The sequence below is a fragment of the Cannabis sativa genome, chromosome 6 (genome assembly GCF_029168945.1).
Source record: "Cannabis sativa cultivar Pink pepper isolate KNU-18-1 chromosome 6, ASM2916894v1, whole genome shotgun sequence".
Taxonomy (NCBI): Eukaryota; Viridiplantae; Streptophyta; class Magnoliopsida; order Rosales; family Cannabaceae; genus Cannabis; species Cannabis sativa.
In genome coordinates, this window is record NC_083606.1 from 21,095,526 (window position 1) to 21,110,246 (window position 14,721).

Here is a 14,721-nt window from a genome sequence, read left to right on the forward strand (position 1 = left end):
CAAGAATTTATAACTTAAATTCACTGACTTATTAATTCTTCGTTGAATCCACGCAGAACTTAGAATTGCACTCTCAGTATATATAATGCTCTATATGTTCCACCATATAGACACATCATTAGTTATCCATTGTTATAATCCTAATTTGATCAATGATCCTCTATATGAATGATCTACACTGTAAAGGGATTAGATTACCGTTACACCCTACAATGTATTTAATCCTTAAAACACTTAACCCCGTATAAATGATATTTCAGCTTATGTGAAATGAGTACTCCACCATTTATTTTCGTTTGGTCAAGCTCGAAGGAGATCATCCTTTACTTACTATTCGCCAGATAGAAGCTATAGATTCCATGTTTATGTTAGCGCTCCCACTCAATTGCACTACCGTGTTCCCAAAATGTACGTATCACCCTGACCTAAAAGTAGGCTTAACTAACAAATCAAAGAACACGAATAGCCTCTTGAGATTGAACCTAATCATAACAGGATTAAGATCATTTGATCTAGGATCAACTAGGCGATATTGACTTGAATAGATATTATGGTAAGTTTAATAAATCTAAGTCAAAGTTCAATATCGGTCCCTTCCGATGCATACTCCATGCACCCAACCTGAGCTTTACTTTAACCAATGTTCTGGAAATAACATAGCATTTCTCCAAATGCAAGTAAACTCTTGTTGTAGATTATCATATCAGTAAAACCCTGTGTCTGATAAGTCTAGGAAACTTTATTCACATAGTCATGTTTACTTTCCAAAGTGTTGACAACACAATAAACAGGATCAAGTATGTGAAAAGGGTTTCAGATGAATTTATAAATCAAATAGACAAGCAATTGATAAGGTGAACCAAAACATACACAAATGAATGAAAAATACTTCTGTTTCTTTATTGATGTTGAATAAAATAGATTACATTGAAATGGAGTTTTATTTAGGACATAAAACCCAACAATATTCCACTGTGCTGACAACACTATAATCATTAACAAATTCATATGTTCTAAACTTAAATGGAATTCATACATTATATATATAATCATGAAATAAATCATGTGAACCATGCAACATAAAATGTTATTTCTGATCTTTATTAATAAGTAAATCTGATTATATTGAAATAAGTTTTATTTAGGGCATAAAACCCAACAGAGAAGGGTTGCTTATGCTTCAGCAGTTGGAAGTCTAATGCATGCAATGTTATACACTAGACCTGACATTTGCTATCCTGTAGGAATTGTGAGCAACTCCGACGACTTTTCTAGCACCAACAATAAACTCCGGTGACTTTTCTGGCACCAGCGACAACTCCGGCAATCACTGTAGTTTCATTTTTTAAAAAAAAAAATATGAAGAGAATTTTAACATTTTTTATGGTAATATAAATGACATATCCCATATATGTTAATTTTTTTTATTTATTTTAAATACCATATTTTGTCCTATTAAGTTTACTTACATATTTAAGTAAACCAGGTTTCTTATTACCATATTTATGTCAATATCCCAAATAAAAAAGTATGGAAACAGAAGTCTTCCATTGTGAACGAGGTTCTTGTATCAACAACTACAACTTTTGATCTTTAAAGAAGCTCGAGATAAATCTTTCTTATCATCTTTGTTTCTTGGAAACATAGATGATCAAACTGAGTTTTGGACTAAACCGGCCATGGATAATATCAAGATCAATGTCAATGCCGCCTTGTTCGAGAAGAAAAACTCTTATGGCTTTGGGGTTGTGGCTCGTGACACTCTCGGTAGACCTATACACATTAAGGATGAGTACTATGGAAGTCTTTACCTAGTTGAAGTTGTTGAAGCCACGAGTATCAAATAAACTCTAAGTTGGATTAAAAACAAACAATGGAAAGGTGTAGAGATGGAGACTGATAGTATGCTCGTTGTTCAAGCTATTCATTGTAGTCAACAAATATCTTATATCTTTGGTTTGATTATTAATGAGTTTCCCACTATGTCGCTAGGCATGCTCGGTATTTATCTCGTCGTAGTATTTTTGGGCATAATATGTTAGTGAAGTCCAATTAATAGGCCCAATACAACTTAACTTAGAGGCAGCTCATGAACAAAGGAAAAGCTTGGCCCAGCAGGAGGAGAACTTAGCAGCTGCTGAAGGGCTACTTGCAGAAAAGTGCAAGTCAAAAACTGGAGAAGAAGCTTCACTCAAAAAAACAAGGGAAGGAGCGGCTCGAAATCGGCGTGGACGTACGAAACCCGGCTAGCTGAAGGAGTATGTGTTGAAGCTTGGTCACTAAGAGAGAGTGAGATACTTGTAACTAATTTCTATTAGAGTGAATCAAAATTAGGAGAATATATAAAGAAATAATTATAATTACTGGGAATTATCATAAATGAAATTGGCATTTGAATTGCTTTGGGAGATTGGCCTTGTCTCGAAGAAGGCTCTTAGCTAACATAATATTATCTCATGAACTTTAGACTCTTTAGTATTGAGAATGCTAATTTAATAAAGTTGCTATTTCATTTAATATATATATATTATTTAATACCGTTTTAAAGAAATATATATTGTTTGATACAAAAATAATTTACTTTCAATATGATGAGTGCCTTAAATAAATAAATACTTAATGGAGTTGTGTCTCCTATAAAAAAAAATTAATGGAGATGTCACAATTTTCACATGGACCTGTCCACACCTAAGTTCTATTTAGCTCATCTCACGCGTGCAACGAATAAATGTAGACGAACAACACAAACTATTAAAATAATACAGATAAATATATTTTTTTAGAAAAAAAAAAATGTACTCCATCAATAATAATAAAAAAAATCAATTATTATTATTTGACAACTTTCATATGTACCAAAATCGTCTGTCTGAATTTAAGAATTTTTGTTTAGTTTTAGTAAAAAGATTCTAACATGATGAAAGTTTAAGGGATGATTTAGATTTGATAGATATTAAAGTCGAGTATGATTTATTGAATGAAATTAAACAAAAAATTTTAAATATAATAATCTCAATAATTTAAAGAGAATTTTTAAAAAATTTTAATTTTGGCAAAAATATTCTTAATTAGCCTTATTATTTTAACAAAACTAATTTACTTCGTTGAAAAAAATAATAGAAATTTAACTTTAAATAAATTAATAAAGGTCATGAACAAGTCGGTCTGCAATTTCTTAATTGGTTACATATTAATCAGAGAGAGAGAGGAGGGAGGAAATAGGAGAAAGGAACTGGTTTGAAAAGACTAAATTGACCTTCTTCGTTTGAGAGAGGGCTTCTTCCCCATCGAGTTCCCCTCTCTCTCTCCCCTAATCTTACTGGTTCGGTCACCATGAACGAGAAGGCCAACGTCACCAAGGAGCTTAACGCCAGGCACAGAAAGGTTCTGTTTTTTTTTTTTTTCATTTCCCTTTTGTCCTATTCTGCTGCTGCTAATAATGCTGAATTTTTCGATCTTTATTGGTTTGGATCCTCGATCGTCGCATGTTAGATTTGATGAATTTTTTTCTCTTTTAATTGTTTGAACGGAATTGGGCTCTTTTGATTTGTGCAATTAGATGGAGCATTGATTTGTTTGATTTGGTGGGTTTTGATCTAAGTTGTGTTTGCTTGTAGATTTTTTTTCCCAATATTTATGGATATGTTTATATATGGTATTATTATATGCTGCCTGCTTGGTGATTATTCCATGAACTTGAATTAGTCCTTTATTTGGTTTCTAAGTTGTTAACCCATCATAGTAATCTCAGGTTTCAAAACGCTGAGTGATCAAAATTTAAGCTAACCCCAGGTGCATATTTATTATGGCCAAACATTCCATATCTCAAACCCTTAAGTATGGTTTTTTCTCATAAAAAGAGAACATGATGTTTTTTGGCCTGCAATAATGTTTTTGGGTGAACTTCCACCTGACTGTGTGGGTTGCTGTATGAACCAGGATGAATTCTTAATCTAAACGATCCATCCATTTGTATGGATTTCTTGGTAAACAGATAAATGGTTATTTCAATTTAGAATTGGTGTGATTGTATGAGGTTAGAATTTTGTGCTTAGTCTACGGAGGATATGGAGACATCACTAGCAAAATAACCACTTCTCTCCCCTGACAGATCACTTCCACGACTGGGTGAATTGGAAGAAGCAGTGGCTTCACGTGCTAAATGGAGCAATACATGTTTACGTACACATTTATATTTACTCCAACCAATACTTACACAAAATCATAAATTGATTCTTTCCATTTTATATAGTTGTAAGATATTAGCGAAAGGGGTATTTAGCCTGTGCTTTTGCTGCTTCACTCGATATTGTTCACTATGGATTTTGTCAGTTACTACTTGATTTACTCTGATCAGTTTCGCGTAATAAGCTTCATGGTTTCTGAATCAGTTTTATTTTGTAGCATTATTGTTTTACTCAGCTTTGTTCATCAGTTTCTTAGTCCTTTTGCTTCAATTATGTGCAGGTATTGGAAGGGCTGCTTAAATTGCCAGAGAATAGGGAATGTGCCGACTGCAAAGCTAAGTATGTATTGGATACTTGAAGAATTTGATAATTGTTTTGTATACTAAAATATATTTTGGATATAGACTAAATTCTTTAATATCAATTCACGTCTTATAGTATGTCACCATAAAATAAATAAATTTACTAGGTGACACACACTGTATAAGCTTAAATTGATGTCTTTATACTTTCATTGCTTTTCAGGGGTCCAAGATGGGCTAGTGTGAATTTGGGCATCTTTATATGTATGCAGTGTTCTGGGATCCACAGGAGCCTTGGGGTACACATATCGAAGGTGAAGTATTGTTTTTTTTTTTTGTGTGTGTGTGTGTGGACATCTGCATCAACTCTGTGGTTGTTTCTACTTTGACTGAAACATTTTATATGATGTTCAGCAAACTATGATAAGATTGGCACTGCAGATAAAATTTTTTTTGGATATAATATAAGAAAGTTAAATTGTATCATGTGTGCCTTTGTTTGGAATACAAGCCATAATTGTTATCAATTTCTAAGCAATATTGTTGTTAGGATAACTTGGACATGATTCAGCTTACAAGTGATATACCCCAGGCACCACTTTCAAGTTTTATTATTGAGAGAAATATAATGTTTGATACGATTCTGCTTCAGTCACTAACAAATCAGCAAGAACATTATAGAACAGAGCAGTAGTTTAAGTAATTCAATGAAATAGTAAATTGATGGAGAAGAAGAGATGAGCTGTCTTAATGCTACGGAAATTGGGTCACAATTTCAACAGGTTAAAGAGAGAGCCTGGGTCTCTCATGCAATGCTAAGATATCTCTCAAATCTAGCATACCCACTCTACTACAAACGAGCTCTATAGCACCCCACAATGACAACACCAAAAACACCCCTCAACAGCATACAGCCTAGTAGACACACTTACCCTTGTCCACTTGGTCTAGTTCCCCTCCTATCATAGGTGAAGGGTACCACAGGGCATTCATATAAAAAGCAACCTACCTTACACAGGGAATCCGATAGCCTGTTCTCTCCCTAGAGCTGTAGCTCAATTCAAATAAGAAGCAACCTACATAACACACTATCATTCCCTTGCAGTTCATTCTTTCAAACATTTCCAAACATATCAGATTCTCATGTAATCAAAAGTTTCCTAAACTATTGTACTTTCCTAAACCCAGCCATTGACTAAATTAACTACCCAAAATTTCTGTGGTCATAGGCATAGCCTAGTGGTTCCACACTTCTCCTCACAAAGAGGAGTTTCCAAGTTCGAATCCCCCTCCCCCAATGTCATTAAAAAAAAAAAACCCCAAAATTTCAACCACCCACCCACCCACCCACTGCAAACTTTCTTAAATTTGTAACAATTCCAAACCAAAATCAAGTGGTTGACTTAATTTGATGTTTTCTTTTCCTTCTGATATATGGAATTCTACTCGCTCCCTTTTTTGGTTGAGCATACAAAGCTATACTGCTGTATTCATTAGCGAATTTGGTCAGTTTATGGCAAATGATCTCGGAAGCTATTTTTAACTATTACTCACTCCTTTTCTGCTGTGGAACTTTACAAACAATGTAAACTCTTGTTTTTCTATTCATGAAGTAATATCAGCTTAAGAATATGCCTGCCACATTCTTTTCATTGAAGCAGTATTATTGATATCCAAACTATTAGTTGAATAGATTCTGTTAATTTATTTGTAATTCAGGTCATTATAACTTCTGTTGGCTTATGCTGCAGGTGCGGTCTGCAACACTGGACACATGGCTTCCAGAACAGGTTGCATTTATCCAATGTAAGAACACTTGTTTTGTCGAAATTCTCTTTTAGTTTAACTTTGTAATATTCTCTTATGGTTGAGAACAATATTCTGTGTTTCATGCAGCAATGGGGAATGAGAAGGCAAATTCTTTCTGGGAAGCAGAGCTACCTCCAAATTATGATAGAGTGGGGATTGAGAACTTTATACGTGCAAAGTATGCCTCCAATAGTCAACTGGGATGCAGTTTCATTTTATTTTTAATTAATTTGGTTCTAATGTCAAATTTATCTGTTGTGATGTTGATGTAAATTTACTTTTCTATGTTCATTGATGTAGGTTTTCTGTCTGTGCATTGTTATTATAGTGTTATAACCTCTTGTGTTAAATATGGTCAACTCTCATAGGTATGAAGAAAAAAGATGGGTTGCCAGAGATGGAAAGCCAAAATCACCTTCTAGAGAACAAGAAGAAAAGGCTACAATGCATTGGCCAAAACCTTCGGAGAGAGTTGGTCATCGATATACAAGCAGTTCTGAAAGATTATCTGACGAGAGGAAGAACATTCAACCGCCCACTAGAAAAGAAAATGCTCCAGGGACAAGAGTGAGCGTTCCTGTTCCTCCTAGAGGACCTGAACAAGTGAGTTGCATCTCTTTTTAACCCAATTCCTGTTGCATTTTTCCTTCTGATGTTGAAGAACTTTATGCTGACTATTTATGTAGGATGTAGGGATTGTTAGTTTCACTTATCTAGTGTCAACTTAAAAGCAAGGTAGCTGTAGTAAAAAAAATTTATTTTCTTAAAAAAAGGATTACTATTGGGAGGGTAGAGAGAAGTAATCTAAAAAAGGATTAAGATACTGTTGAGGACGAGGAATTCGTTGTTTTCATTGTTGAAAGTTGAAGAGGGTAATCTTCTAATAGTTGGTTGTGTACTAGGATTTTAATATTAATTTATGTGTTTGGTTGTGTATTGGAATCTATTAATTTTTAATATTTCCATATAAATAATTGGAACAACTATAGCAGTAGTGTTATTGTTCCTACCTGTAGGGGCATATCCATTATCGTTATTTAGAAAAATTATAACTTATTTTTTTATATGATAGATCTACATTATAGTTATAGTAGACATTGTACTAGTTTTTAGAAAATTCTGAATAATTAATGATGCCGAAAGTAGAATTTAAAATAGCCAATTGCACGTGAAGATAGGCACACGTACAATTAAATATTTGAGTGTTTTCAACACTATAAAGTATTTTTTTTAAAAAAAAAAAATTGAAAACTTGTGAAATATCTGTTATAATTGTAATGTCCACCGTTATATGCAATAAAAAAGAAAAGAAAATGAATAATAATCTCTTTAAGTGCATAAAAAATAGAGACGCTCCTACTGGTAGGGACAAAAAGTATACAACTTTCCTATAATTAATATAATAATATATTTGATCAAAATAGTATTATATAATTTGATTGACATTTTAAAAAGTTACCAAATTCATATATTTTTAATTTATAAGCAACCTTACTCATGAAATAAATTTGCAGCAAAATTAAAAATAAAAAATTGTTTTTGTTAAATACTAGAACAAAATAGAACTTTTTTTAAAAAAAATATTACAATACCCTGATTTTAAATGAAAGTGCAACTCTTATTTTTAAACTAAACTATTTATATTAAAAGGCTTTACTACTGAAAAACAACTTAGTTCTTTCGACAAATAGACATTTATCATCATTTTGTAGTTTTATATCTAATATAAATATGTATTATTTGTACTTATAAGATAATATAAAGTCATTTAACCAAGAAACTATTGGTTTGAGATTTTCTAATATAAAAAGATAATAATAATATTTTAGAGTGTTTCCCATTCAAGTTAAACCCTTGGAGTTCACTTTCCGGGGTTGGAAAAATTCAAACCTTGTACCGAACACAAAAAGTGTTCACATTTTTATCTCCAAATTTATGCATACCAAACGTCCCTTAAGTATTTCATATTGGGTATTCTACTTTGGAGTACAAGCAAGGGTATACACGATGAAGACGGCATATTTCTTTTTTTGAAAGATTGTCTTATTTTCTTTTTTACCTTTTATTGGCGTTTAGAACTGTTCATGGAACTTCAACTTTGTATCATTATCTGATCAGGTCACTCCCGTCCCAAAAGCACAAGATGTTCAAAAAGTAGAACCAGCTGTACGACAGCCTGAACCAACAAAGCAGGCTCCTAATAGTACTCCCGCCGCCACCCCTCTTCCTATTGTCACTCCAAAAGTTGATTATGCTACTGACCTTTTCAACATGCTATCTATGGATGGTCCAAACGAAAATGGCCCAGAAACAGCATCAACTGATGATAATGCTTGGGCAGGTTTCCAATGTATGTCTGCGTTGCTCCGATGTCCTGGACCATGCAAGTTGTAGTATAGATTTGTTTTTTATTACATTGATTAAGAAATGTTATTTATAACTTACTATGCATGTAGCTGCTGCTCAAGAACCATCAACAGCAGAGAAAATTGCACAACAAAAACCAGTTGAGAGCAATAACAAGGCCAACTCAGGATTTGAGGATCTATTTAAAGATACACCTGTATTAACACCTGTTTCTGAGAAACCCAAAGACGTGAAAAATGACATCATGAGTCTTTTCGAGAAGGTTTGTGATAATTATAACTTTAAATTATATTGTTTTTCTAAAGAAATTACTTGTTTGATGATTTGTTGATTAAAAAATGTTTTGCCTGTTTAAACAATCGGTTCTGTTATTTCTTTCCAAGTCAAATTTTTGTTTCCATTTCGCACCAAGTTAATAAGTTTTGCAAAAATCTTTTCATGATTGCACTACTCCTTGAAGTTATCTGTTAGGCACCGAAGAGTCAAATAATTAGAAATAAATTAAGTAGTGGGGAGTGTGAAAAAGTGAGTTATATTTTGTCATTAATGAGTGTAGGTGTACGAGTCTTTGTAGAAATATTGAGGTTTTTTTTTAAAAGAAATAAAATAGTGCAAGAGGGATTCAAAGAGTATTCTATGAATTTGGATTAGAGCTGTTTCTCCTAGGGAGAGGGGTGGTCTCTTAATACCACCAGGTTCTTTGTATTGTCTCTGTTTTTGTGTGAGAGTTTATTTAGCTCCTAACATATTATCTGTTACTTAACTAATAAATTCTTGATAATATGGTAATTTTTAATGTTTTCGTTGGAAAAATAGTCAAATATGGTCTCGCCATTTGCTATGCATCAACAGCAACTTGCAATGCTGGCTCAGCAGCAGTCACTTCTAATGGCTGCTGCTAAAGGTGACCCCAAATTTCCTGCCAACACACAACCATTGCCAAATGGTACCAATGTACCCATTCAAAGTTGGCCCAATATGGGCTACCAAATTCCTGGAATGATGCTTCCAATGCCTGGGCTAGGTGAACAGAAAGTTACACAGGTAGATTGAACAGTAATCCTTAAATGGCGATTCAATTGATTGTTCTTGTGAATCTCACATTTTGCTTCTTTCTCTTGAGTCAGGCAGTGAACTTGGGACAGTCACATTTAGTTGGGAGCTCTGTTCCATATGCAACGTCCAGGTATGTTTTAAATCCTTGCCCTATAAGAGTTTCTGTTGCATTGTATTCTGAATTTGTTGGACTCTTCCTGAAAATTATTATATTTCTGTTTTAAATAAAACCCTTCCTGATAATTATCTTTGTTTGTCATCTTTTAAGACAACCCCTTTTATTATTAATTCCAATAATAATTTTCTTTCCCTAATTACTTATTTTTACAAACAAACCAAGTGAATACTGAAGTCTTTATGCTTCCTAAAGACATCAATAAATTATGCATAATTCTTTTGATTTCATCTGCTAACATGATGATGTACGTAGCCGTGGGCTTGATTAATTAATAAATGCAATTTTTCCCAAGAAAAGTAATATTTGCCTTGCGTCACATGTCATCTGTAAGACTCATAACAGATGTCTATTAGTGCTCGATTCATCTTTCACATTGATAATCTTTGCTCTTCCATTTCTGCTTGGTAGTTTTTATGCTATGGGACAAGCTACCCCAGTTAATGGTGCAGCAAGTGCTGGAGCTAGCAAAACTCAATCACCATCACCAATATCATCTGCATCTTCAACACAAACCGGGAAAGATTATGATTTTTCGTCATTAACACAAGGTTTCTTCTCTAAACAATGATTAGGCTTTTGGGAGGCGAAAATGCAGGGATTGGCTTACCTATACAGAAATAGTCGAGTTACAGAAAGATAGCATTTATTTTCTTTCTCTTTGGTTGTTACTGTCTTTTTCTTCACATTTTTACTGTCACTGGTATTGTAAACTATTTGTAGAGGCAGTGCCAGTTTTTGGCATTTTCATATTTGGTTGATTTCATCATTTGTACGAGTAGGTTTTTCTGAATTAATAAGACCAATTACTATTTGTTTTGAACTCCTTTCCCTTCAAAATTGATTTGTGGATAAGAGATAATCTTCCATCTAAAATTAATGCCCACTAATGCGTAGTGATTGCGCTCTCTGAGATTTTTTTTTTCTTTAACAACCATGTGGATAACATTCTACACTTAAAACTAGTTTAATATATTAGTGTTGGAGCACTTCTAATTTTAGCTCATTTAAAAAAGTATTACTTTAGTGGTGTTTTGAAAGTTTGTGTCAAATTTTCCTATAAAAAGAATATCAAATTTAGCAAATATTAAACATTGTAACGAATTTGAAATAAAATATACGAAGGATTCAAGTTATATTGTTTAGTGATTGTCAAGCATTCAAATTTTGGTAATCAGGTTATGGCTCTGTATGCCTGTAAGATAAAGTAACAATCCTACTGCTGGCGAGCTTCAAGGTCTGCTACTGATTATGGATCTCCATGTGACCACCACTGTTATTTTCAATCAATATAAAGTTTTTGAGGTATTTCAAGAAATATTTTTATATTTATTGTGCTATATAACTGAATTTTTAGTTTATAAGAAATTTATGGGTAATTTTTTATTTATATTTAATAAAATAATAAAATATTATTTGTATATAATAAAATAATAAAATAAAAATAAAACAAATCCCATTAATATTTAATTATCAAACGCAATCGTGTACGTAAGATCAATAACTGCGATAGATTCGAGCTTTCTCTATTCTACGCCACCACACACTCCCAATCGATTGTAAGCCCTAATAACACACCCGAAATTGTAATCCAATTCATTGGTGGATGCCCATGAAGCCACTCGAACAACAATGGCCTCTTCTAGAACGTCTCAGAATCCCAGTCGATTCACTCGAACAACAATGGCCTCTTCCAGAACGTCTCAAAATCTCATGGTATGTCATTAAGTTTATTGGGTTATTGGGTTATTGTTACAAATTCTTGTATTTATATACATATTTAATTTTTAAGGATCAGTCGATATATACCAAAAGTAAAAAAAGGGGTTTAAGGTTCGTAGTGTTTGGTTGGCTTGTATTGGTTCTTCATTCTCATTATGGAAAAAAGCTCACTCACCCTCACTTCAGAACGATTTGGTTCTTTATCTAGGAAATCAATCGCCATTGTAATTACATTTAATTTTGTTACATTTAATTTTAATTTCAAGGTCAATCGTTGTGCTCTTTGTTGCGAATTAGATGCAAATGATACAAACTTTAATCAAGGTCAAACTCAAAGTCAGAAACGAAGTTGAAAAACAATTTATCAGCGACGCTTACAATGGAGGTTGTTCATGAAGAATATATTGGAATGGATATTTTCACTTTTCAGAGAAAGGGATTCGATTCTGAACTCTGTTTTCTTTCGCTCACCGCCATTTGGTCTGATGCAATTCTTCAATCTGGAAAGGTAATTTGTATTGGGGGATTTTGACCGATATTATTGGTTATGAGGAAAATATAAAAATTGAGTATTGTTCTAAATCAACCAGTTGTAATTAGATCAATGGGGATACTGAATTGTTTGATTACTTTTGTGGCTTCAGGTTCCCAAAGGATGGGACAAGTTGGTTGTGTCTGTTGTCTCTGTAGAAACAGATTTATCTTCCTCTTCAATTTCAGATTTGCGATCTCCTAAACCCAACTTCAGTTCCTCTGTGAAATGCCTCTACCCTCTCAAATACCCCTCTTTTCTAATTCTCTTATGGTAAGCTTCACTTTTCTTTTCCAATTCAGATGTCGCGATTTACATTTCTCAGTTTGGAGCTTTTAATATTAAATTTTCTTTTTCTGTAATGGTTTCGCTTGAAAAATATTAGTGATCTATGATTGGAGATGACCCCACTGCCATTACTTAGCCCAACCTCCGTAAACGCCCAAGCAAAAATGTATGTTCTTTACATCATTCTTCAAACTATTATGGAATTGAGCTGATTTTTATCGTGACAGTGGCTTTTCTTGCTGCTAATTTCAAACTATTATAGAACTTTCATTATTTTTTTTTTTATTTTTATTTATAACTTATAACATAAACATATAAACATAAAAGAATACTCAAATAATGGTAGGTTCTCCCATTCGAAAGCAAACAAATTACATAGTGGTCATTCTTTGTTGGTAGCAATCAAGTATAGCTCTTGTGGTAAGCTTAATTTTTTAATCTTTTTCCGATTCAGATGTTGAGATTTATATTTTTCAGTTTAGAGATTTTGATTTTGATTTTAATTTTTTAATCTTGTGTTCTTAGACCAACGCTTTAATTTTTGTCTTTATTGAATCGCTTGCTTTAATCCAAACACACTCTTTGTTAAATTTGTTTTTTAGTATGCATTTAATATAATAACTCATGCTCAATGTCCCTCTAGAAAGGCCACTGTTATTCTTTGTGTCTTTTTTAGATTATACGTACAAGTGGATGATTCCCGATTCATATTTGTGTCCAGGTTTTAGGTGAAAAAGCACTTCAGGAACTAATATTTACGTGGGCTTCTGCTGAAGTTACTACAGAACTTGAAGCGTGAAGGATGATCAAATTCCTATTGAAAGATCCAATGGAAGGTCAATGAAAGTGAGAATAGTTGATATAGGAAAGAATTATTTGATGAGCAACTAAGTAGAGATACGGGTTGGTGATCTATCTTGTACAGAGTTTTTGTTAATGTATGAAAAAGTAAAATAAATTAACTTTGTTGTTAGAGAGCCAATTGTGTGTTTTCATATATATATAATATATATATATATATATACTAGGCGGCAACTACGTGCAAAGCACGTTGTGTTTCATTATATACTTACTTATTATGTTTCATTTTTTTTTTGACAATGAACTTTTATTAAATATAATCAGAACTACTTATTATGTTTCATTATATACTTACTTATTATATTATTTTACATATTCATAAATTTTAAAGTTCTATTTTTTTTACATAATATGTTTAAATATTTTAAAATATTACATTAAATATCTAATTCCTTAAATATTAGTTTTATGTTATTTATAATTTAAGATGAAGAATTAGCAACTTCTTCTTGTTTTGCTTCTTCAATTGAGTATACATTGAAATTTTTGTATCTTTGAGTCTTCATCTTCTCTTGGTCAGCATAAATTTGTAGTATCCAATACTTAGTTGTCAATTCGTTTATAACATTTTCAATATGTTTATTCTTTTCCTGAGAAATAAATTATAAAAGTTGGTATTAGTTTTTTTTTTTTTTTTAGTATATAAAGAAATAAATATGTGTAAATTGAAACTATACCTCTTCAGAATATTCTATTATTTTTGTTGCATAACAACCCAAAACTTGTTCTGCTTCATGACCAAACATAATTACAGATACGCTTCCAGTATCGTCATTTATTTGACCATATATTCTTGCACTGTAAATATAGTACAATTTATATATATATTAATATTCTATTTTAAATATATGTTTGATATTTATATTTATTATATGAGATAGGTACCGTGGTGTAGCTGTTGATTCATATCCACATAAACAAAGAAATCTTTCATTGTAGTTTTTTTGAGCTCCTTTGTTACATCCAGGACATGACATGTAGTAGAATGATTGTGATAAATTTGTAATAACAACTTTTCCTTGTATCCAGAATTTTGCAATCTAAATAATTAGATTATATAAAATAGTTAGTAATATTTTTAGATATAATTATTAATATATAGAAAGTAAATTTTACCTCTGTTGGTTGTAAAGCTGTCATTAAATATTGGATATTTCCGATCTTCACAATTTCTCTAATTCCAACTGATGATGAAGAGGTTGATGGATATGTACAACTTTTTGCAATTATATTTTTTATTTTTAATTTATTCTTGTCTGCCCTGAGAAATGTTATAATAATATATTGTTATAATTAATTATATGTTGTAATTTTTTATTAGTTGTTTATTTGATAACATAATGAATTTATTTTATTTGAGAATTTACCATTTTTTCATTGTTGTTGCTTGTTGTAGTCGCGGATTGATTATGATGTTAGTCA

At 32.2% G+C, this 14,721-nt stretch overlaps 1 protein-coding gene across 2 annotated transcripts; it reads left to right on the forward strand.

Moving 5' to 3' along the window:
- The first annotated feature begins 3,121 nt into the window (after positions 1-3,121).
- Positions 3,122-10,719, forward strand: LOC115724904 (ADP-ribosylation factor GTPase-activating protein AGD5). 2 transcript variants are annotated; one of them, XM_030654276.2, is made up of 12 exons: positions 3,161-3,384; positions 4,112-4,182; positions 4,468-4,526; positions 4,713-4,803; positions 6,241-6,295; positions 6,386-6,476; positions 6,667-6,901; positions 8,417-8,648; positions 8,755-8,927; positions 9,482-9,709; positions 9,793-9,851; positions 10,308-10,719. In XM_030654276.2, the coding sequence occupies exons 4-12, from the start codon at positions 4,756-4,758 to the stop codon at positions 10,465-10,467; spliced, it is 1,281 nt and encodes a 426-aa protein (XP_030510136.1). In that variant the 5' UTR covers positions 3,161-3,384; positions 4,112-4,182; positions 4,468-4,526; positions 4,713-4,755; the 3' UTR covers positions 10,468-10,719. The 2 variants fall into 2 exon arrangements, with proteins under 2 accessions (XP_030510135.1, XP_030510136.1); XM_030654275.2 differs by lacking the exon at positions 4,112-4,182 and having other exon boundaries at positions 3,122-3,384.
- The last annotated feature ends 4,002 nt before the right edge of the window (positions 10,720-14,721 follow it).

What these genes read in the sequence shown, in the direction of transcription:
- LOC115724904 (XM_030654275.2), top strand. Translation starts at nt 3,334, where the DNA reads ATGAACGAGAAGGCCAACGTCACCAAGGAGCTTAACGCCAGGCACAGA. An exon ending in TTGGGGTACACATATCGAAG is followed by an intron (nt 4,804 to 6,240) that starts GTGAAGTATTGT and finishes CTTATGCTGCAG; the next exon opens with GTGCGGTCTGCAACACTGGA. An exon ending in TGCTTGGGCAGGTTTCCAAT is followed by an intron (nt 8,649 to 8,754) that starts GTATGTCTGCGT and finishes CTATGCATGTAG; the next exon opens with CTGCTGCTCAAGAACCATCA.